We start from the raw sequence: 22,811 nt of genomic DNA on the forward strand, positions 1-22,811 counted from the left end.
TTTAACAAGGTACATGAAGCGTTTTTCTTTGCAATGCGTTAATACCCAAAATAGAGATAGTAATAGAGGGAGATCTTGCATTCTCCTTTGAAATCATGTCCACTTTGGTTGTAATCTTGATGCCATTGCACATTATTTATACAGTGCTAACTTTTTGTGAATAAGACATGCAGAGGGCAATGCAGATGACAATATCGAACTATGTTTAACATGGGGCTAAAGTTTCATATTTGGCTACACTGTGATTGCTGAAAAGTACTCATACATTTATCCATTATTAGATCTTCTGGCCTGCTCCGAGAGACAGAGTTGAAACATGCAAACTTGCTGGCAAAAGTGCAAATGTGAGTGTTTTTATAAAAATAAAAAAAACACCCTTTCAACAAAATCTACATTCTTTAGTTCATTTATTGTCATACTATATCTCATCTTTCCTTTGTTTTTATCTGTCCCTACTTGTTCTAGTTGGAATGTGCTAACTTTGTCAGAGTCCTCCACAATTACAACCGGACACATGTCTATGCCTGTGGGACAGGAGGCTTCCACCCCACCTGTGCTTTCATTGAAATCGCTGGGCAAAATGAGGTGAAGTGTAAATGAGTGAATATCAGATGGAAATTATTTGCCAATATCTCATGGAAAGTATTAAATACTCTTAGAATATTATCTTCCTTTAACCTACAGGATGGTGTTTTCCAGCTGTTGCCTAATACAGTAGATTCTGGCAGGTTGAAGTGTCCTTTTGATCCCTTGCAGCCTTTTGCTTCAGTCCTTTCAGGTAAAATAATATATGGTGTTTTATTGCTGCAGAGCCATATATTTTCAGACCTGAATTTGCATTCTTATATTTATTTTCCAAGCTCTCCTCCTACGATGCTTCTGTGTTAGTAGACAAGTTGATGTTTCTCAAGGAACAACGACGTAATTTTGCAGACAGTCATGAACAACTAGAGTTTGGCAGCCTCTCTGCCATTTGTTGCCTATGCTGACAGAAACCTTGTTCATTTGCATTTTTGGATTCAGATACCAGATAAATAAGGAAACTTATAATAAATCATATTTAATCCTTGGGTTTTTGTTGTTGTACCTAAATACCAATAAAAAAGTAAAAACATGAAGATTTCACTAGAATGTCTTGCAAAAGTATTCCTGCTATACCTTGACGTTTTGCACATTTTGTTAGAATCAATGTACTTTTATTTATTTATTTTTAAGTCAAATAAGTGCGTAATTGGGAAATGGAAGGAAAACACTGCATGGTTTTTAAAATCTCTTGCAAATATCAATCAGAAAAGTGTGGTGTGTGTTTATATTCAGCACTCCAGAGTCAATAGTTTTCAGAGCCATCTTTCACTACAGTAAAAACTTCAAGTGTTTTGGGGTATGCCTGTAGCATCTTTGCACATCTCAAGACTAACACATTTGCACATGTTTTTATTTGCAAAATAGCTCAAGCCCAGTAAGTAAAGAGCAATGTGTAAGTCTCGCTGGATATTCTCAATTTGGTTTAGGTCTGTATTTTGTCTGAATCGTTCTAAAACATGTTCACACGTTTAGAATGTCCCATACACACGTGGACTAAATTGTTGGTCCTCGGTTAATGAAAGAAAAACCCACAATAGTCACAGAAATAACTTGAATCTGACAAAGGTAATAATGAATGAAAAGTCTATGAAAATGAACAAATGAAAGTCAGACATTGCTTTTTAAACATGCCTCAACCAAATTATTTAAAAAAATAAACTCATGAAACAGGCCTGGACAAAAATTATGGTACCCTTAACTTAATATTTTGTTGCACAACCTTTTGAGGCGATCACTGCAATCAAACGATTGCTATAACTGTCAATGAGACTTCTGCACCTCTCAGCAGATATATTTTGGCCCACTCCTCATAAGCAAACTGCTGCAGTTGTCTCAAGTTTGAAGGGTGCCTTTTCCAGACGGCATGTTTCAGCTCCTTCCAAAGATGCTCAATAGGATTTAGGTAAGAGCTCATAGAAGGCCACTTCAGAATACTTAGCCATTCTTGGGTGTTTTTAGCTGTGTGTATTGGGTCATTATCCTGTTGCAAGACCCATGACCCGCGACTGAGACCAATCTTTCTGACACTGGGCAGCACATTTCTCTCTAGAATCCCTTGATAGTCTTGAGATTTCATTATACCTGCACAGATTCAAGACATCCTGTGCCAGATGTAGCAAAGCAGCTCCAGAACATAACAGAGCCTGGTCTTATAACCTTTACCTTTAACATTCTTGTCTATAATTTTCTTTCTAATCTCTTGACACAACTCTTTCCTTCGCTTCCTCTGGTCCATGTTGAGTGTGGTACACACCATGTCACCAAACAGCACAGTGACGACCTGTAGCCCTATATATAGGCCCACTGACTGATTACAAGAATGTAGACACCTGTGATGCTAATTAATGGACAGACCTTGATTTAACATGTCCCTTTGGTCACATTATTTTCAGGGGTACCATCATTTTTGTCCAGGCCTGTTTCATGAGTGTATTTTTTAAATAATTCTGTTGAAGCATGTTTGAAAAGCAGTGTCTGACTTTCATTTGTCCATTTTCATAGAATTTTTATTCATTATTACCTGTCAGATTCAAGTTATTTCTGTGACCATTTTGGGTTTTTCTTTCCATAACCGAGGGCTACCAACAATTTTGTCCACGTGTGTACAGGTCCTTCTCAAAAAATTTGCATATTGTGATAAAGTTCATTATTTTCCATAATGTAATTATGAAAATTTAACATTCATATATTTTAGATTCATTGCACACTAACTGAAATATTTCAGGTCTTTTATTGTCTTAATATGGATGATTTTGGCATACAGCTCATGAAAACCCAAAATTCCTATCTCACAAAATTAGCATATCGTTAAAAGGGTCTCTAAACGAGCTATGAACCTAATCATCTGAATCAACGAGTTAACTCTAAACACCTGCAAAAGATTCCTGAGGCCTTTAAAACTCCCAGCCTGGTTCATCACTCAAAACCCCAATCATGGGTAAGACTGCCGACCTGACTGCTGTCCAGAAGGCCACTATTGACACCCTCAAGCAAGAGGGTAAGACACAGAAAGAAACTTCTGAACGAATAGGCTGTTCCCAGAGTGCTGTATCAAGGCACCTCAGTGGAAAGTCTGTGGGAAGGAAAAAGTGTGGCAGAAAATGCTGCACAACGAGAAGAGGTGACCGGACCCTGAGGAAGATTGTGGAGAAGGGCCAATTCCAGACCTTGGGGGACCTGCGGAAGCAGTGGACTGAGTCTGGAGTAGAAACATCCAGAGCCACCGTGCACAGGCGTGTGCAGGAAATGGGCTACAGGTGCCGCATTCCCCAGGTCAAGCCACTTTTGAACCAGAAACAGCGGCAGAAGCGCCTGACCTGGGCTACAGAGAAGCAGCACTGGACTGTTGCTCAGTGGTCCAAAGTACCTTTTTCGGATGAAAGCAAATTCTGCATGTCATTCGGAAATCAAGGTGCCAGAGTCTAGAGGAAGACTGGGGAGAAGGAAATGCCAAAATGCCAGATGTCCAGTGTCAAGTACCCACAGTCAGTGATGGTCTGGGGTGCCGTGTCAGCTGCTGGTGTTGGTCCACTGTGTTTATCAAGGGCAGGGTCAATGCAGCTAGCTATCAGGAGATTTTGGAGCACTTCATGCTTCCATCTGCTGAAAAGCTTTATGGAGATGAAGATTTCATTTTTCAGCACGACCTGGCACCTGCTCACAGTGCCAAAACCACTGGTAAATGGTTTACTGACCATGGTATCACTGTGCTCAATTGGCCTGCCAACTCTCCTGACCTGAACCCCATAGAGAATCTGTGGGATATTGTGAAGAGAACGTTGAGAGACTCAAGACCCAACACTCTGGATGAGCTAAAGGCCGCTATCGAAGCATCCTGGGCCTCCATAAGACCTCAGCAGTGCCACAGGCTGATTGCCTCCATGCCACGCCACATTGAAGCAGTCATTTCTGCAAAAGGATTCCCGACCAAGTATTGAGTGCATAACTGTACATGATTATTTGAAGGTTGACGTTTTTTGTATTAAAAACACTTTTCTTTTATTGGTCGGATGAAATATGCTAATTTTGTGAGATAGGAATTTTGGGTTTTCATGAGCTGTATGCCACAATCATCCGTATTAAGACAATAAAAGACCTGAAATATTTCAGTTAGTGTGCAATGAATCTAAAATATATGAATGTTAAATTTTCATCATGACATTATGGAAAATAATGAACTTTATCACAATATGCTAATATTTTGAGAAGGACCTGTATATGGTTTGTGGCAAACTGCTCTTTCAACTCTTTCAACACTGGGTTTCTCCCTTCCATTCTTCCATTAAAGCCAGGTTTTAGAGTTAACAACTAATAGTTGTCATATCGGCAGAATCTCTGCCCTGAACTGTGTATTTTTGCAACTTATCCATAGTTACCATTGAGCTGCTTCTCTGATTAATGCTCTCCTTGTCAAACCTGTCAGTTTAGGAGGACAGCAATGTCTTGGTAGGTCTTTCCATATTTGGATGATTGACCAAACAGTGCTCTCCAAAATGTTTAAATCTTGGGATATTTTTTTAACTCTTTTTACATTGCACACAAATTGACTTTATTAAAATCTACATTACCTCTGAAGGCAATTAGTTGCAATGGATTTCATTTAAGAGTAACAGAGTAAATTGTGATCAAACAGATTTCAAATTTTTATATAAAAAATAAAAATAATGTAACCTTTCCTTCTACTTTACAAATCACTATGCACTATGTTTATATAAAATAAAACAAAATACATTGAAATTGCAGGTTGTAATTACACAATGTGAAAAGTCCAAAGGGTATGATAATTTTTTTTATTTGTAGTTTTTGAAAGGTACTGTTTCTGTACTTGTTTGTCCAACTTTTCATTGTGTCTATCCATTACTTTTCTAAAATAAATAAATAAAAAATCTTTCCAGATCAGTACCTATATGTGGGCACATCATCAGACTTCCTGGGCAAAGACACTACATTCACACGCTCCTTAGGTCCTCCGCCTGACCAGCACTACATACGCACAGACATCTCTGAAGACTACTGGATCAACGGTAGACACACGCTTGCACATCACCACATTAACATGCCAAGAGCAGTCAAAACGTGTTTTGCTTCTTCATGACACTTTCAGCCTCTCTGCAGACACAAAGAGCTTGCCTGTACCCACAGGATAGTTACTGGTATTCCAGAGAGAAGGAAACAGTCTACTTATTCATTTCACTGGAACTTTTATATAAATGCCACAGCTGAACAGGGGCCACACCTAGAGGGGAATTTACAGTGTGCCACAAAGTTCAGAGTCTGAGTCAAACGAACACACACACACACACACACACACACACGCACACACACACACAGTCATCGCTGAGCAGGGAGACCTCTCTGCATTCATGTCTTCGGTCTTAAGTGTTTTACAACCACTGACAGGCTGTCGTGTATCAACAGTTGTCTCCGGAATCTAAATCTTTGCACATGGTCTCAACATTTCACAACCACATGGTCAGGGATGTTTGGACAAATTTTGTCTGTCTTGGGCTCAGTGTCTCTTGGTGTGTGTAAACAGTGTGTGATGGTGGTGGGGCAGACACACAGCACCCAATTTCGTTCAGTGTCTCCTGTGAGCCTGTGAAACATCTTCCCAGCGTTGCATGACTTAAATGACCTTACGTCGAATGTGTTAATAGCAGTTTAGCTGTTCCAGTTGGGGAATCACCCTTTGGTGTTTGGCTTGGCTTAAAGAAGTAGAGCAAATGTTGATGTACTGTCACTGAAACTTTTGAATTTTTTGTCATGTCCTTCCTCTGAATCCAGATCTTGATGGAAACATGCTGTTTCTGGTTCATTTCTCTTTGCTCCTAATTTCTTGCTCTTGGCACAGTGCTTACTACCTTTGTTCAAGCCGATCAGTATTTAAAAATTTGTATTTACCTTAATTTATTTCAGTTATGCAATTCACATAAGGCTGTGTGATATTAATAAGACCAATATATTTCGGGTGAAGAAGCATAAACTCAATTTCCATTATTCTTCTCTTTCCCATCAGTCATCAAAATGTTCACACGACTTTGTGTTTTGTACCTACTTTGACCTTTAACAATCAACTAAATTGGGTCTACTCCTTTACCAAATATATTATTAGGACACAACTCAGAGTAAATTTTAATATATGATAACCTACCATTCATTGCAATCTAAGCAGTCCTTTGCAACACCAATGTTGCACATTTAAAAATTGCTTTTCAATTATCTTTGCAACATGTGTCCATACTATGTATACACAAAAGCAGTATTAGCACAACTTATTGTCACTAAACCTGCAGAAGTGTACTGCATCGTGTACAATCACTTTGTACTAATTTCAGTGTAATATTTTATTGGCTTCTGATCACATTTTCATTTTCAGAATAAAAACATTGCTGAGTTGCCGTCATAAATAGTAAATGGAAGCCTCAACCAGTAGATATCACAAAAAAGTGTTGTTTTTTTCTTTACACTACTGTGCTTCTGTGACAGTTGTAAGAAAAATACTGTTGTGTGCCAAGAGATATTTTTGCATGATCATGGGTAAGTTATGCATGATATCGACAACTAAATGGTGACAAAGGTATAAACGTCTGTAAACGTAACATTTATATTGAGACTATTTAAGTCTAAATTAAATTATTTTTTATCAAGTGATTATAAACTCTACATGTAATATATAATATTGTCACACAATGTCATGTTTGCATAATAATATGTTCCAACAACCTGAAACCTCAAGTTAAAGCATACTGTTGGTATAATATTTGACAAAATAAAAGCTATATTGCCTAAATTTATCTTAAACTTTGCTGAGATAATGCACACTCACATTTTCGAGTTTTTTAAAACTATTTTTAACTATTAACATTATGTTTTGAACAAAACCAAAAGAAAACTATGTAACAAAATATATCAAGGGGAAAAAGAAATCTGAAAATGTGCTTAAATTATAGAGATAAAAACAACTGTTCTCATTAAAAATCATCAACTGCAAAACATAAGCAATGCAACTGAAATTGCAAAGGACTGCTTGGAAGCAATAATTGGTAGGATACAATATTTCAGTTGTAATGCATTCGCACTTTGCGTGGCTACGATAATTGGTCAATTGGATGCCCTCAATGCTCACACCTAATGCATATCTTGGAGAGTTGAGATGCTAATGCTCATGGAGAACAATTGGGACCTTATGTAAAGGTAAAGAAAGAAAAGAGTCAGAAAACTGTGGGTATGTTGCTATTGAAATTGAGTTTCACCTACTTCACCATCTCTGATATTCCTGTATTGTGTAAAGATGCTAAACAGGAAAGTAATTATATGATATTAAATGAGATATCCCCTAAAAAATCCAAATCTTCTGCCAATTATTTCATTAGCTCATGCAGCAAACTACTGGGCATTTTGTAGGTTGATGTACAGGTCAGCAAACATTCTGCTAAGTAAAGAGAAGCAGTAATTTACTGTTACCATAAGGTGTACTTCAGTTTTAAAGCCACCATGAGATCAGATTTAATGGAGAAACCATTATCTGACTCTTATATTCACTCTTCCTTCTCTCTTTTCCTTTGTGTCTTCAGAGGCCAGGTTTATTTCTGCTCATCCCATCGCTGACACATACAATCCTGATGATGACAAGATATACTTTTTCTTCCGTGAGGTGTCGCGGGAGGGCAACGACAAGAGCATCCTCTCCCGAGTGGCTCGAGTGTGCAAGGTGAGATATTACGCGAAGACAGTGTGGACAGTGGGAGGTTCTCAGAAAAAGCAGTACAGTGCCTTGCAAAAGTATTTCTACCCTTTGAAATGTCTCTTTTGTTCTGTTACAACCACAAACTTCAATGCATGTTATTTTTTATTTTTTTTGATAGACCAACGAAAGGTAACACATAAAATGGACATAAAATCATACAAAGATTTTGGGGTGAATACAAATACACAGCATACTTTTCAGATTAAGTGTAAAAAACTAAAAATCTTATACCAGAACATCCAAAATGTGAAAATCTTTTGCAAGGCAATTGTTTGTCATACTCAGAAGGGGTAGAGGAGTATAATGCTGTACATGGCTGTCGGAACTCAGGTTAAATGTGGTTACGACAGACATTTAAGAGTACAAGTTATCTCTTTTGCGTGAGAAATTCATAACTCCTTCAGATACAATCAGATAGGGAACTTTATGCTTGCCACTAAAGGAGTGTTTTATGTCCCCTGGTGGAAAAAAAAAGCTTTATAAACACATTTGTCTTTCTTTGCTTTGCTTTAGGCTAGTTCTTAGGAACTAGAGAGCCACTCAGAATGTTGTTGTTGACTACCTACACACGTGGACAACATTGTTGGTACTCCTCGGTTAATGAAAGAAAAACCCACAATAGTCACAGAAATAACTTGAATCTGTCAAAGGTAATAATGAATAAAAATTCTATGAAAATGAACAAATGAAAGTCAGACATTGCTTTTTAAACATGCCTCAACAGAATTATTTAAAAAAATAAACTCATAAAACAGGCCTGGACAAAAATGATGATACCCTTAACCTAAATATTTTGTTGCACAACCTTTTGAGGCGATCACTGCAATCAAACGATTGTCAGTGAGACTTCTGCACCTCTCAGCAGGTATTTTGTCTCAGGTTTGAAGGGTGCCTTTTCCAGACGGCATGTTTCAGCTCTTTCCAAAGATGCTCAATAGGATTTAGGTCAGGGCTCATAGAAGGCCACTTCAGAATAGTCCAATGTTTTCCTCTTAGCCACTCTTTCCTTCGCTTCCTCTGGTCCATGTTGAGTGTGGTACACACCATGTCACCAAACAGCACAGTGACGACCTGTAGCCCTATATATAGGCCCACTGACTGATTACAAGAATGTAGACACCTGTGATGCTAATTAATGGACAGACCTTGATTTAACATGTCCCTTTGGTCACATTATTTTCAGGGGTACCATCATTTTTGTCCAGGCCTGTTTCATGAGTGTATTTTTTAAATAATTCTGTTGAAGCATGTTTGAAAAGCAATGTCTGACTTTCATTTGATCATTTTCATAGAATTTTTATTCATTATTACTTTGTCAGATTCAAATTATTTCTGTGACCATTTTGGGTTTTTCTTTCAATAACCGAGGGGTACCAACAATTTTGTCCTTATCAAAAAATATTTACTAGATTACCCCTACAGGAAAATATTTGCAAGCATCCCCTATAAAATTATGGTATTTTTTTTCTCCAGTAATACTTCTTATTTGCAATATAGCTCTTTTGACACAGGCATTTTTTCTTTAAAACCTTTTATTTGCTTGATGGAGCTGGCACCTGAGGATACCTCATTTAATGACCAATGCAATAAACCAATGAAACACTTAGTTTTAATGAAATATCTAAGTAACATTATGCAACAACAATATTACAATTTACCTTTGGTGGTCATTTTAACAGTCAATAAAAATTATATTTAACGTCATCTCAAAACAACTGTAAGCTTAGATTACCACAGAAGCAGGGCAGGTCTACAACTGGGACCTTAGTAAAGCACTTGAAGTACCATTTGTCAATACAAATGGAATTTACTAACAGCATGTTACCAATTAGCAATTAGACATCCATTGCTAAGACTTTGGATGAAAAGCTTTCAGCATGTTTATGTCTTGGCAGAAATCTGTAAGGCAGTTCAGAAGGAGATTACTTTAAATTACATTTAAATTTTTTTTTCCTCTACCATATTTTACCCTAGTGCACTTCCTTTTTTAACCTTGACTTTGCTTGTTGGTGGATGACTAGTTCATTCCATGTGAAATGACCTAGTTGAGGGCTCTTAAAATGAATTGTCTTTGATAATAATCACCATGTGAAACATCTTTAGTAAGTGCTTACATTTTTTGAAGGGAGACACTTAAACAAGGTCTTGTTTCTTCATGAATAAAACCCTAACCATTTTGTATACCTTGTCCACTTACCTTTCCATGAATTACAACGAGCCCCACTTGAGCCCTTCTAACAAAGTTTGGTTAAAGATCGCAATTTGATGAAAGTAATTCACATGCTAAGATGAAACATGGATGGTTTTTTAGAAATATCCTTTCATATTAGGACTCCCTGTGAAGAAGTTGCACTTTAATTAGTTTTTCTTACTTTGATTTTTCTTTTCAATTGGTGACATGCATAAAAAAATGGTCCGGATTGTGTTAACTTTGATTAAATTGTCGCATAATCTATTTGAAAAATAAGTAGTTGATGAATGCTATGAATTTATAGCCGTGGTGCCTAAACTGTATAAAATTGCAAATGAACAAATAAATAAATGTCAAATTTTAGAATACACTAAATAATTTTTTTTTTACTGATTGTCATTTTAATTATTACATACTCAATGCCTCATTAGCATTTAAAAAAATAATGAGCACCTAGTATATATTTTTTATTTCCAAATGTATAAAATTATATAAAATTATAAAAATTTGGATTTTTAAGTAGTTATACAATTATGTACATATTTATTGGATTATGACAATTTTGGCCCTCCAGACGAGGCATGTAATTCATTGGTTTTGTGAGTCTTTGATGCTGTTTACATATCTATTCGAAAGATCACGTAATGACTGTGGTTCTAATAAAAGTTCTCTTGTGGCCATATGGAACAGCTTCCCTTTCCTGTCCGCGGTTTTGTGACTGAGTTTGGCTGTTATGTTTCAGAATGATATTGGTGGGCTGAGGAGTCTAACCAATAAATGGACCACCTTCCTCAAAGCCCGGCTTGTATGTTCTATTCCAGGACCAGATGGTGTGGACACACACTTTGATGAGCTCCGTAAGTGACTATGTGATTAAAAAGTGACTCAGGACTATAAAATGGCTTTTATCTTGTAACAGTCCTTCTGTGAACATTTTATTGAAGACACACCTGAATTAACATAGGCACCGTGGTAGCCAATAATAGATTCCTGATGAAGGCTGCACAGGGGAATTTTTCTAAAATAACCTTTGAATTTCTCTACTTTATTGAAGAGGACATCTTTCTGCTCCCTACAAGAGATGACAAAAACCCCATAGTGTATGCAGTCTTCTCAACTTCCAGGTAAGTCAACTTTCCTTCATGTTGACAAATGTCTTCATTCACCCTTGTCTTCATTCACTGTTGGCTTACAATGTTTCGTGTTTTACCTTGTCTTTAAGTTCCATTTTCCAGGGCTCAGCTGTATGTGTATACAGCATGGCAGACATAAGGGCAGCGTTCAATGGACCGTTCGCCCACAAAGAGGGCCCCAACCACAGATGGGTGGAATATGAGGGGAGAATACCATACCCTCGTCCTGGAACAGTATGTTGTCCTACACATAGATGATTACAAAGAAAAAAATTGGGTCTTTCCTCACTACAGATTTTATTTGGACAAGGTAGTTAATAAATCCCCAGCTTCCTGTCAAATCACAAAATAATAAACATGACCTAATTCAAACATTGAGGATTAAAGCATAAAATACTGAAGAAGCTGCAGGGTATGCTATCATCTGATCACTCAGCATCATTATGAACGACCTAACCTTGGCTTTTATGAGGTTACATGACATGTTAATCAGGTTCTCATTTAATTTGTTTAAGAATTCTAATCAAGGCAGTGAACAGGATGCATGGGGGATCTGGGGCTTTATAAACCTCAGGTGCAAAACTGAGTGAGGGCTCAGCATGAGCTAATGCAAATAATACAGCAGAGGAAGGGGGTTGAGGATCGAAGAGGCACAGATGTTTCATATTTGTATTGTGTGGTGCAGTTACCGTTTACACCACTAGATGGAGACACACATAACGAAATGTTAAGAGAAGCAGTTCTAGTTGAAAACCTAAACAGAAAACATAATCTCTGAAAATTAAAAACAGGGAAACTGATTTTTTGTTTTTTGTTTTTTTGGTTTCTTAGTGCCCCAGCAATACATATGATCCAAGAATCAAGACCACCAAAGACTTTCCAGATGAGGTGATCAGTTTCATTCGATTCCACCCACTGATGCACCGCTCAGTGTACCCTCTGACTGGCCGGCCGGTCTTCACACGTGTCCGAGTGGATTACTCCCTGACTCACATTGTAGTGGACAGGGTTATGGCAGATGATGGGCAATACGAGGTCATGTTCCTGGGAACAGGTAAGACACTTTTTTCCCCCTTAAAACACTAGAGGGCAGTGGATCACATAGTCATCCTCCACCACAGATTTTGATCTTTGGTCTAGCACTGTTTTGAAGATCAGCACAAATGCACATATATGTTATTCACAGCTCAAAATATTTACAGTTTTAAGCTCTTTGGATGTTAAACTCCTGATTATTTCTAGACAAAAAAATATTTTTTACCAAATATAAAAACAATCATGCACACAACTTGTTTGGTTTACATAATAAATAAAACTTTGTGCTAGATGATTTTATTAATTTTAAAGTTTTTCTTGTCACTGCTGTAGATGTTGGTTCAGTTCTGAAGGTTGTGAGCATCACCCAAGAGAACTGGTCAAGAGAGGAAGTAATTCTTGAGGAGCTTCAGGTCTTCCAGGTAAGATATACAGCTCAATCTCGGACACACAAATACAAATACAGTAACTGCTGCAACATTTGCTTCCTGATATAGTAATTTTGTGGCTGTTTGTTGGGCAGCTTTCTCATAAAAGCACAAAGTTGCTGCCATGCCTTTTTAATTCTCTTGTAAATTCAAATAATCAACAACACCATCTGTTATTTTTCCTTATGCCAATGCAGCAAATGTTTTTGAGGTGCAAAACTTTATTTTCCTCTCTTGTTTCTACAGGTTTCCTCTCCTATCTTCACGTTGGAGATTTCTTCTAAAAAGGTCTCTTGTCCATTTTGCTCCCACAGTCTACATAACATCTCTGTTCTCTGCCTTAATTCACACCTCATGCATTCACCATGTCTCATGATGCATGCCTGATGTGTCACAAGACGTGCTTCTTTATTTGCCTTTTGTTTACACATGCATTCAGGTCTACTTCCTGTGTTAGACTGTCCTCATTCTCCTGTAGCTCTTTCACTCTTCCGTCTCATTACATTGGGGGTCAAAAGTGTCACTAGACACTTCAACCTCAATCACAACTTTTATTCATCTTCAGCGCTGTTTGACCTGTTTGCGCCACTATGTGCCTGCTTGTTTTTTCAGACCACATCCTTAGAGTTCCTTCTGTCAAAATCCTTTAAGCTAAGAAATCGTAACACATATATGGCTGATGAACAACTTAATATTAGATACAAAGTTTTTTTTAGTTGTGCTTAGTTAAAAAAGGTAACAGGAGGGAAGTTATTATTTTTTTTTTTTGCAATCAGTATTTTTTCACACAAATTTCCAGCTTTATTCAGAAATAACTCATTAGCCATTCACATGAATGAAGAAAAAGTCTGCTTTCTTGATGATTTACAGTGTGGTGTTTAATAGTATGTTTTATATTGACCACGGTTTTTGTAGTTTTTAATAAGCTTCTGGTAAGATTCTGGTTGGATATCTGATCACTCAAATACACGGCGGAATTGTTAGACCTCTTTTAAATTAGTTGTTTCCTGCCATAAAACCGATTCTTAAGCATTGTTCAAAATTTATACTGGGGTCGGGATCAGGGTTTATTTTCAAAGCTTGATATTTGCCTGTTTTATCCATTCCAAAACCAGCCTGATTGTGTGTTTTTGGATCATAGTTCCGATGAAGCACCCAATTATGTTCAAGTTTCATTTGACTCAAACTATTACCCTCAGAGAAAATGAAACTTGTTAAGATGTTCATAAACGGGAAGAAACTTAACACCATTGTTATTGTTCACAGTAAGGCAAGTTTAACATTGCAGTGGACTGAGATGGTGCTGACACTGGAATGAAGATCCCCTGCTTCTAAACGAACTCCATCAACTATTACGGAAATTTGCAGCTGCCCATATGGAGAAGCCAAATGTGTTCTGGTGAAAAGCTTTATGGTCAGATAAGAGATTGGTCACACTAAGAGAAAGAGTGATTGAGCGAGTCAGAACAAAGCTTTCAAAGCTAAAAACAGTGTGCCAGCTGGCAATCATAGTGGTGGACGCATCATGCTGAGGTCTGTTTTGCTGTCAGAATTATAGGTGCATTGCACAAAGTTGATGGAATAATGAAAATTACATCTGAATTCTCCAATTTTATCTCAAAACAAATAAAGCCTAATAAGACTTGGGCACCATTGGGTGTTACAACAGGTCAACAATCTGAAGCTCTTTAAAACTGGCATAGAATGGCTTAAGCAGGGAACAGTGAGCTTCTGGAAAGGCTACAATTTCAACGCTGTTGAACATTTAAGGACTATGCTTAAAAGCTGACACTACTCAGGTCTTTTTTTTTTTGTAAATATAAAATGTTGTCTAAACATTCCAACCTGGGAACACAACAGTTAAAAAAATCATTAAAACCCCTGATGGGATTATGATTATTGATTAATTAATATTTATCAAGAATTATAATTAAAAATCATAATTTGAGAAAATTAATTTCTTAACCAAAAATCTTCATTTATGAATCGAAACCAGAAATGTCCCCTGGAGTTGTAATTGTGGCTCAAGCCTTTGATAATTACAATTATTAAATTCTCGGTAATAGTTGGTAACTATTATTAGATGTCACTGTTTAATCAATCGTTTCTGCCGAAACTTGGGGAACTTTGACCTTGTTTTGACTGACAAATCACTCTTGCACAAAATAAACACAAACGCCTTCTCTTTATCTATGTGAATATTTATTGAATCAACAGCACTGATACAATACGTTTTCCGATTCAATAATCTTCACCTAATCAAACATGCAAAGTTCTACACAAAAGGGTAAAATATCTAACTAAACAAAATAAAACAGACAGCAGTGGGTGTGTATGGAATCAAACCAGCAGTTATGGCAAACAAGTGATAATGTGACGCGGAACGGAGTTTTGGGGAACGGCCCGCCAGAAAGTGTAGCTCAGTTACTGTGAGCTATAAAACATCCCCCACCGCTGGGGATGTCCGAGCACACAAAGGGTTGTAAACCTTTTGGCGGCAACTAATGAAACATGAAGTGTCGAAGACAAAGAAAATGGTTGATTTTCACCATGAAGTTATTATAGTAGTCCAATTTTAACAGCGCAGCTGCTCCAGGTGTCACACAGTGAAAATACAACTTCAGAAGCGCGGCGTCTTCAGAGTCCAACAGCAATCAAGTTTCAAAACAATAGCATGCACATACAATTCAGAACACATTAGACTATAAGTGGCGATTCTAACTCGCACTAAAAGATACTCTACCCTGCCCACGCTATTCCTAATAAAGAAATAAAAAATAAAAGGGTGGATTTTACTTGTTGAAGTCTTCTCTGAGCAGAGGGACAGAGTGAGGAGTTACCGCGCGTCTGCAGTTAACTCCAAGAAGAGCGGTCAATCTCCGTCCTCTGGTCTCCTTGGCAAAAGGGGAAAATATGATCTGACCGTTAGCAGTCGACTGGAACAAAAACAAGGGTGGCAATCCGTCTCCTTGAAACTCTGAGGGTTTTTGGTTACATGTTAAACCCACGTCTTCGATCGGTAAAGTTGAAAACTTACAAGCCTTCTTATTCCTGTAAGCTTAATTCGCTTAGTTATCATTGGCCAATGAGGAGACTGAATGAAAATCCACGTGGGATCTCCTTCTCCAGAATGCTGCTTCAGATGCCGGTAACTGTGTGTAGGTCCCAAACTGAAAAGCAATGGTGGGCAGTTCTTATAGTCCGTTATAAAGTTGCTGTGACATCGGAACTGGGACGGTCCCGTCTTATCAGCCGCGGTGCCTGCTGGGAATTGTAGGAGCAGACTATTGTGCGGTACAAAATGGCCGATGACGTTGGAAAGGCTTAGTGGCGTCCAGCAACGTGCAAATGGTCCAATATTCAGCAAACAAGTGGTCCAACAGCCCAACATAATATGACATTCATGCCAACAATGAGTGAATGTAAACATCCCAAAGGAACTGTATGTAGTTTTTGAAACAAGTACTATATTAATGCTGTTTTATTTTAGCAACAACTTTACGTGGGTTCCAGAGAAGGGCTTGCTCAAGTTTCCCTCAGCAGATGTCACCTGTATGGCCAAGCCTGCGCTGAATGCTGCCTTGCTCGAGACCCCTATTGTGCATGGGATGGGCACACATGCTCACGATACGTCCCTGCATCTAAGAGGTAGGAAATGAGCTGCAGCTCTGGAGCTCTTTAATATTTAGGGTTTTACAAAGTGCTACGTCAGAGAGAATTTATTTTATATATTTTATATTTTTTGATTCACTGAATAAAAATGCTATGGTTTGACTTCTTGTTTTGGTATTAGTGTTAATCCAAACCTCCACTCAGTATTACTGTAGTTAAACAAGCTGTGTATGATTTCCTAAGTTTTTGCTATTTGTCCTTTCATGCATGTGTCTAAGATCAACAGAAACAATACCCAACAGTTATGAGTAACACCGCCATGTTATTAGACAGTGGGGATGCTGTTTTTGTTTGGAAACTAGTGGAGGCCCTGCTTTTTTGGTTTCCGGTGATCTTTGAAAGTAGATCTTTAGTGATTATGAGCTACAGATGTCCCAAGAGGAAGCGGAGCAGAAATCAATACAAACTAATGGAGCCCAAGTGAGCAACACCACAGAAGGAGACAAATAATCTTGTGTCTGTTGTGTATTTCAGAATTGTTTCCTGTTAAATAGTTTGACAAAAAAGAAGACGTTTGATTTTAGAAAAAAAAAGGAATAAACATGTTTAAAATAAGTCATAAATCATGTAGAAATATATTAAATGCCGTGGGGGATAAGCAGAAATCTTACATATTTTCTAGTTTATTCATTTTAAATAAATGCAAATTGACTTGTGAAAAACACAAGTGAGTTATATTCAAGGTGAAAAATGCACTTTGTTGACTTTGCTTCTGTAATGCCAGAGAGCCATCAGAAATAACTATACTAATGTCAGTACATTTTAGGTACAGCAGAATAATAACTAAAACTGAATGTTTTGTTTAGGGAATTGTTTAACACTCCAAAGATGAAGTCAGACAAGGCCAAGTTAAAACATGATGACAGCTTTACTTTCCTCCATTTGCAGTGACAAATGTAGGCGCATTTCCACTTCAGGAACCTTATCCTGGAGCGATAGTAGTTATCTGGGACAATTCTTTACCTGCAACCTTTTCCACTGAATTTGCTGCTAAAAAAATATCAGTGTCATTTGTTCATTAACATGTTAACATGGTAAATGGACAGTAATACCGACCACTCTAAGTGCTTTACACTAGAGCCACATTCACCCAATCGCACTCACAAATGCACACACATTCATACACTGATATGCAGAAAATGGCCCTGGTAGGAAGGTAGCAGTTTTGAATTTTCCCCTCAGGATGAATATCTGCAGCCGTGAAATACATTTAAACTCATAACAGTATCGAAGTCACTGGTGAATTGACTAACTATGAAAATAATCATTAGTTATAAATTAATTTCTGCAAATCACAGGTTCCTTTGTTTGCAAGAGGAGACTTTTCCTTTTTCCTCTCACACTTGACAAAGCTACTCAGCAACAAGGAGGGAGGGGAGAGACACCGGGAAGCCTTCTCACTCTCAACAGATGTAATTTAAATAGGCAGCACCAGCAGTCAAACCTGAGGCAACTAAAAGGCTAGGGATTGAATGTTCATACTAATTATGTTTATGGGTTTCAGGGTTCAGGGTAAAGTAATGGAACCATGACTAATCCAGGATACAATTAATTGAACGTTTCTCCGAAAGCTGGTTTATAAAGATATACCAAATCTGTTTGTAAAGCACAGTTAATTTGTATGGAATAAACAACAAGAGAGGCTAGTGAACATTGACTTTGTTAATTTATTTCACTTAATAACTTTAGCAACAAATGTGTCCATTTCTGTAGCTTGAGTCCTACGTTGTTCAACGGTAGCTTTCCTTTTGAAATAGTAAGAACTGATAAGAATTAGATGTTTTTTTTTTTTCTTTTTATTTCCTTTTACACAAAGCCTTAGAATACAAGAAGGGTGCAATTTGGTTTTGTACATGACTGCATAAATCTTAAAGAATATAGATGTGTATTCACCAAATGTGTGTTTACGTTGCAGACGTTCCAGAAGACAGGACATTAAAAATGGAGATCCTGCCATTCATTGCTGGGACACAGAAGACAGTATGTAGAGTTTATGCTGCTTGGAGATGTATGCTACAGATCAGTTTAAGGAGGTTTCTCTGAATATTTTTTATAACTCACTTGTGTGAAGTACATGTTACACCATAGTTGGAATAGATGAAAAGATTGCCAGTTGAATAATATCCATTTTATTTTTATTTTGTTTAATTTTTTTCAGGTCAAGGTGGTGGCAAAGTGGAGGAGAAAGTTATTTTTGGAGTTCAGAACAACTCCACCTTCCTTGAATGTACCCCAAAGTCTCAACAGGCCCAAATCCGGTGGTACATACAAAGATTCGGATCTGAACACAGAGAGGAGGTCAGTGCTTCTAATAACCCACACGTTTACACACAAACCAGCCAAACACACTGGTATAAACAATTTCATTTCTTCTAAACTTACTCCTCTTTATCTAAGATATCTTAAGGTAGCCATTGTTTTTGCTTTTATTCATGTACCTCAGTTTTTTTTTTTCCTTTTACTGGTGGACCAGAAAGTAAGGACATTATTGGCCAAAGAAAACAATTTCTTACAAAGAATGTTACAGCCTCCACTATCGTCATACTTGACTTCAACATCACTAGCTCTGAAACACTTGGCTACAAATTTCATTGCTCTGTGTGTAGCTGACGTTTATGGGTGTTCATGACTTTCCATTAAGTTTCCATAGATTTTTGCACCTTTTCTGTCCTTGATGGAGGTAAGAAATGACCTACTTTAAGCCTGACTCACCAAAGGGAAAATGGAGCAGCACTAAAGAGTGCAAACCAATATTTGGGAGGTAAATTTAAACCAACATTTAACTGCCACTACTAATGCTGTCAATGTGTAAATCTGTCTGGAAGATGAGAAACAAATCATTTGGATTGTTTTGAGCTGGATGAAGGACAATTAGGATACAGCAAAAAATGAATGAAAACCTGCTTTAAATCTTTTTCTAGGTAAAAAACAAAACTTTTTCCGAGTAAACAACACAAAAGATGTACTGTTTCGAAAGATTAGTATAGGACTTTTTAGAGAACCATGACGGTCGATGTTCTTCGTGGAACCTGGTTAAGTAAGTTAACAGAAACTGCTTTACATACAAAGTATTTAAACTTCTGAGTTTGTGTCAACGGCTTCAAATGGGACTCCAACAGTTGTTTTCTATCTATTGCAATGTTGTAAAACGTTTGGTGATACAAACTATAAGATATGCAGATGTGCAAAGAAAAACACAAGTTGGAATAGGTGATTTAAAAATGTAGAAATAGATTCATTAATCATAATTTTCTTCAATGAAGCAACAGAGATTCTTGCCCTTCCTTTCCTCTATCCAAACATTTAAAACCTTGTTACCTTGGCCTTCATGGTGAACCTACACACTTCTCATCTCTGTCCCCAATTCTCTATTTTCTAATTTAACCACTCAGCTGTCTGCTATCCTTTGTCTCAGGAGGGAGTCTAAGTACAGACAGGTGCAAAGGACTTGTGTTTCTTTACAGACTTCTACTAAGGAAAACACCTTGTTTTTTTGTCTTTAGATGTGTTTGCGTGGCTTTGTGTTTTTCTTTGCACCTCCCACAGCGGAAACCATAACAGAGCACTCCCTATGGACAGCCATGTGTTTTGGGGTAATGAACACAATAGGGCGTTCATTGCCTCTTTGTTTGTGTATCTAGGCATGCAGTGATATGTGACCTGTTGCACTTTAGACAAAGTGACGGAGTACATGCAAGGGTTTCTTCTTCAATAGGTCGTGTTATAGATATGCAACAGAAATGAGATACATATTCAAAATTCATACAGAATTGGTTAGTTATGCAATAGATACGTTTCTTTTCTTTTCTTTTCTGTTTGTTTTTTTTTTTTGCAACATACAATTTAACTAGTTAAGGTGATAAAAATTCTGTCTTGATGTTTTAAATATAAAATACTAAAAGCTAACTTCACATTCAAACTAAATGTATAGCAACAATTTCATGAGTCATTGTGCAAAATCACATTAAATGACATGCATAGAGATTTTCTGTGACAAATAGAGACCTTTACATTTCTTATCATGTGGCAGAAATGTCCTTAAATGTGAAACATATTACAGTAATTGTTTTCAATTGGAACAGCAAAAAATACAAAGGGGTACTGAGTTCTTTTTGTGGGTAAGTGGGTAGAGGTTGTACTTAATAACATCTTAATAACATCTTTGTTTTACTAAAAGATTTTCTAGAATATGTTGTTTAAAAACACAAAATGTGATATTATACTATTTCATTGTCAAGTAAGGATGTACAGGTGCATCTCAATAAATTAGGATATAATTAAAATTTGCTTTTTTTAATGCTTCTATTTAAAATCAATCACAGTAATATTTTTTGTAAAACATTATTATTACATAGGACCAGTAAAACATGATTTTTAACACAGAAATGCTATGGCTATAATTTAACCATTTTGGGAAAGACTTGATTTGACAAGCTGGCTGTTCACAGAGGACTTTATCCAAGCATATTAATGGAAAATTGAGTAAAAGGAAGAAGTGAAGTTCACAAGTAATGGGGATAACTACATCCTTGAAAGCATTGTAAAGTGAAGTGCATTTACCAGTCTGGGGGAATTAACAAGATGTGGACTGTGGTTAGAGTCAATACATCACTCTGTGTACAATGAATCTATATAATATATAAGTTTCACTTTTTAAATTTAATTACTAAAATAAATTAGCTTATGGATTATATTGTCATTCAGTCAGATGTACCTGACAAAAGCACAAAAAGAAACTACATCAAAGACACATATATTTTAGAATCATATTGCTTAAGTCTAGTTATGGTTGGCATATTCAAAGTGAATTCCCTAAAATGAATATTTGAAGAAACATGAGAAAACTGATATCTAATAAAGTCTGTCATTATGTTACAGAGCTTAACAGCCATTGCAGTTCTTCAAGTTATGTTCAGTAGTGTCAGTGGAAAATGCTAAATGTTTTTTTTTAATTAGAATTAGATGTTTTTTTTTTTATTATTTCTGTAATAAATAGCCTGTATCTACTGAAATCCATATAGCTGTAGGCATTATTTTTTAGTCAGATTGTTTCACCATCCTGACCAACCGGTAATGTTTTAAATGCATGACTAATTTCAGTCTATCAGTTGCCATGTTTTCTCTCCTTCTCTGTTTCCTTCTGTATTTCTGGCAGTTTGCACTTTCTACCTTATGTCCCTATCCCACTCCAATCGCCTCTCACTTCTTATCATCATGCTCCTCAGTTTGAACAGTTTTTTTTTTCTACTTTTCATGTTGTCTAGACAGCTTTTCTCTTTGTTTTCCTTCTGTATTTTGGGGTTTGATAGAGGCATCCTCAGCCAGCTGCACACTGCACCTGCATCATAATGTAAGCTCTCCTTATGTGCTCCTTTGTTTTTAGCCCACCACTAAAAGTCATTATTAAAGATGTTAATGAGAAGAAATGAAGCTGTTCTTCTCACAACATGCATGCATGTGTGTGCATTCACCTCCTGGAGCCTGGAATTGCTTACCATTAGGAAATAACTACAGTAATAAGAAAAGCATGGATAATGATGAATTTCATGCTATGTGTTCATTAGATAAAAGGCTTGCCCTTTTTCAAAGCATGTGAAGTTAATTTGATACTTAAGGCATCAGGATAATGAAGAGAAAATACAAATATGCATCTGTATATGGCTTCAAACTCAGAATTCATGCCACTTTTATTTGCTGCAATTCCATTCTTTTGGAGTGCCATGGTTGCTAAATCACACTCCAAGATACAAACATATGCATGCTCGCACATAGACAAATAAAGACAGACCATCTGGCTGAGTTTAAATATCTGGCGCAGTTGTTTATTCACAGATGCCTTTATTTTGGATTGGCTGTGGGGTGGCTTAAAAGACCCATAAATGACCACATTAAGACTGATTGAATTGGTTGAAAAATTGACAGGGAATTTTATTTGTTCGGATCTCCGGAAAAAACACGTTTTTGCCAAGTCATTCCAGTGTAGTGTAGAAAACAACAATGTGATTGAGTTGTTAGCAAAATGGATATCAGAATAACTAATGTGATGGCAGAATTTGCCTCAACCTGAACCATGTATTAGTGTCATGGCACCAGTGCATTGTAAATGTATTTAAACCCCTTCAACTTCAATGTCTTTTATTGTGATATGTGTAATATCCCAGCACAAATTAGTGCATAAAGTATTTTTGAATTGGAAGGAAAAAGGTGATATTGTCCTTTAATGTCATCTTTCTCGATGTCATTGACTTTCTTCGGCAGAGACAGAAAACTTAAAAAAAAAGTTTAATTGCAAAAACTTTTGCAAGGCAACGTAAACACCCACATTCACATGGAAAAACAAATCTGTCACAAACATTGGCAAAACTCTTGTTAGTTACACCTACAGAGGGTCAGAGCAAGGCTGTGGGAGGTTTACTTTTAAAGAACCAAGATATACACAAGGACAAACACACTGCACACATACACAAGCTCTCTCATGCCCCTTCTCTGTCATCTTAACACAGCTGCGTTGTTTTAGGCAC

The 22,811-nt window shown here is 37.0% G+C and overlaps 1 protein-coding gene across 1 annotated transcript in view; it reads left to right on the top strand.

Annotated features, from left to right (window-relative positions):
- sema3d (sema domain, immunoglobulin domain (Ig), short basic domain, secreted, (semaphorin) 3D) overlaps positions 1 to 22,811 on the top strand; it is a 49,768-nt gene that overhangs the window by 21,634 nt on the left and 5,323 nt on the right. Inside the window, exons 4-17 of the mRNA XM_047389779.1 lie at positions 282 to 344; positions 466 to 585; positions 685 to 778; positions 4,980 to 5,108; positions 7,659 to 7,795; positions 10,765 to 10,879; positions 11,077 to 11,146; positions 11,245 to 11,389; positions 11,987 to 12,209; positions 12,524 to 12,612; positions 12,865 to 12,906; positions 16,109 to 16,266; positions 18,206 to 18,270; positions 18,449 to 18,588. Of these exons, the coding sequence (XP_047245735.1) occupies positions 282 to 344; positions 466 to 585; positions 685 to 778; positions 4,980 to 5,108; positions 7,659 to 7,795; positions 10,765 to 10,879; positions 11,077 to 11,146; positions 11,245 to 11,389; positions 11,987 to 12,209; positions 12,524 to 12,612; positions 12,865 to 12,906; positions 16,109 to 16,266; positions 18,206 to 18,270; positions 18,449 to 18,588 (1,590 nt within the window). The remainder of the gene's footprint in view (positions 1 to 281; positions 345 to 465; positions 586 to 684; positions 779 to 4,979; positions 5,109 to 7,658; positions 7,796 to 10,764; positions 10,880 to 11,076; positions 11,147 to 11,244; positions 11,390 to 11,986; positions 12,210 to 12,523; positions 12,613 to 12,864; positions 12,907 to 16,108; positions 16,267 to 18,205; positions 18,271 to 18,448; positions 18,589 to 22,811) is intronic.

Source organism: Girardinichthys multiradiatus, chromosome 2, assembly GCF_021462225.1.
Source record: "Girardinichthys multiradiatus isolate DD_20200921_A chromosome 2, DD_fGirMul_XY1, whole genome shotgun sequence".
In the NCBI taxonomy this organism is placed as follows: Eukaryota; Metazoa; Chordata; class Actinopteri; order Cyprinodontiformes; family Goodeidae; genus Girardinichthys; species Girardinichthys multiradiatus.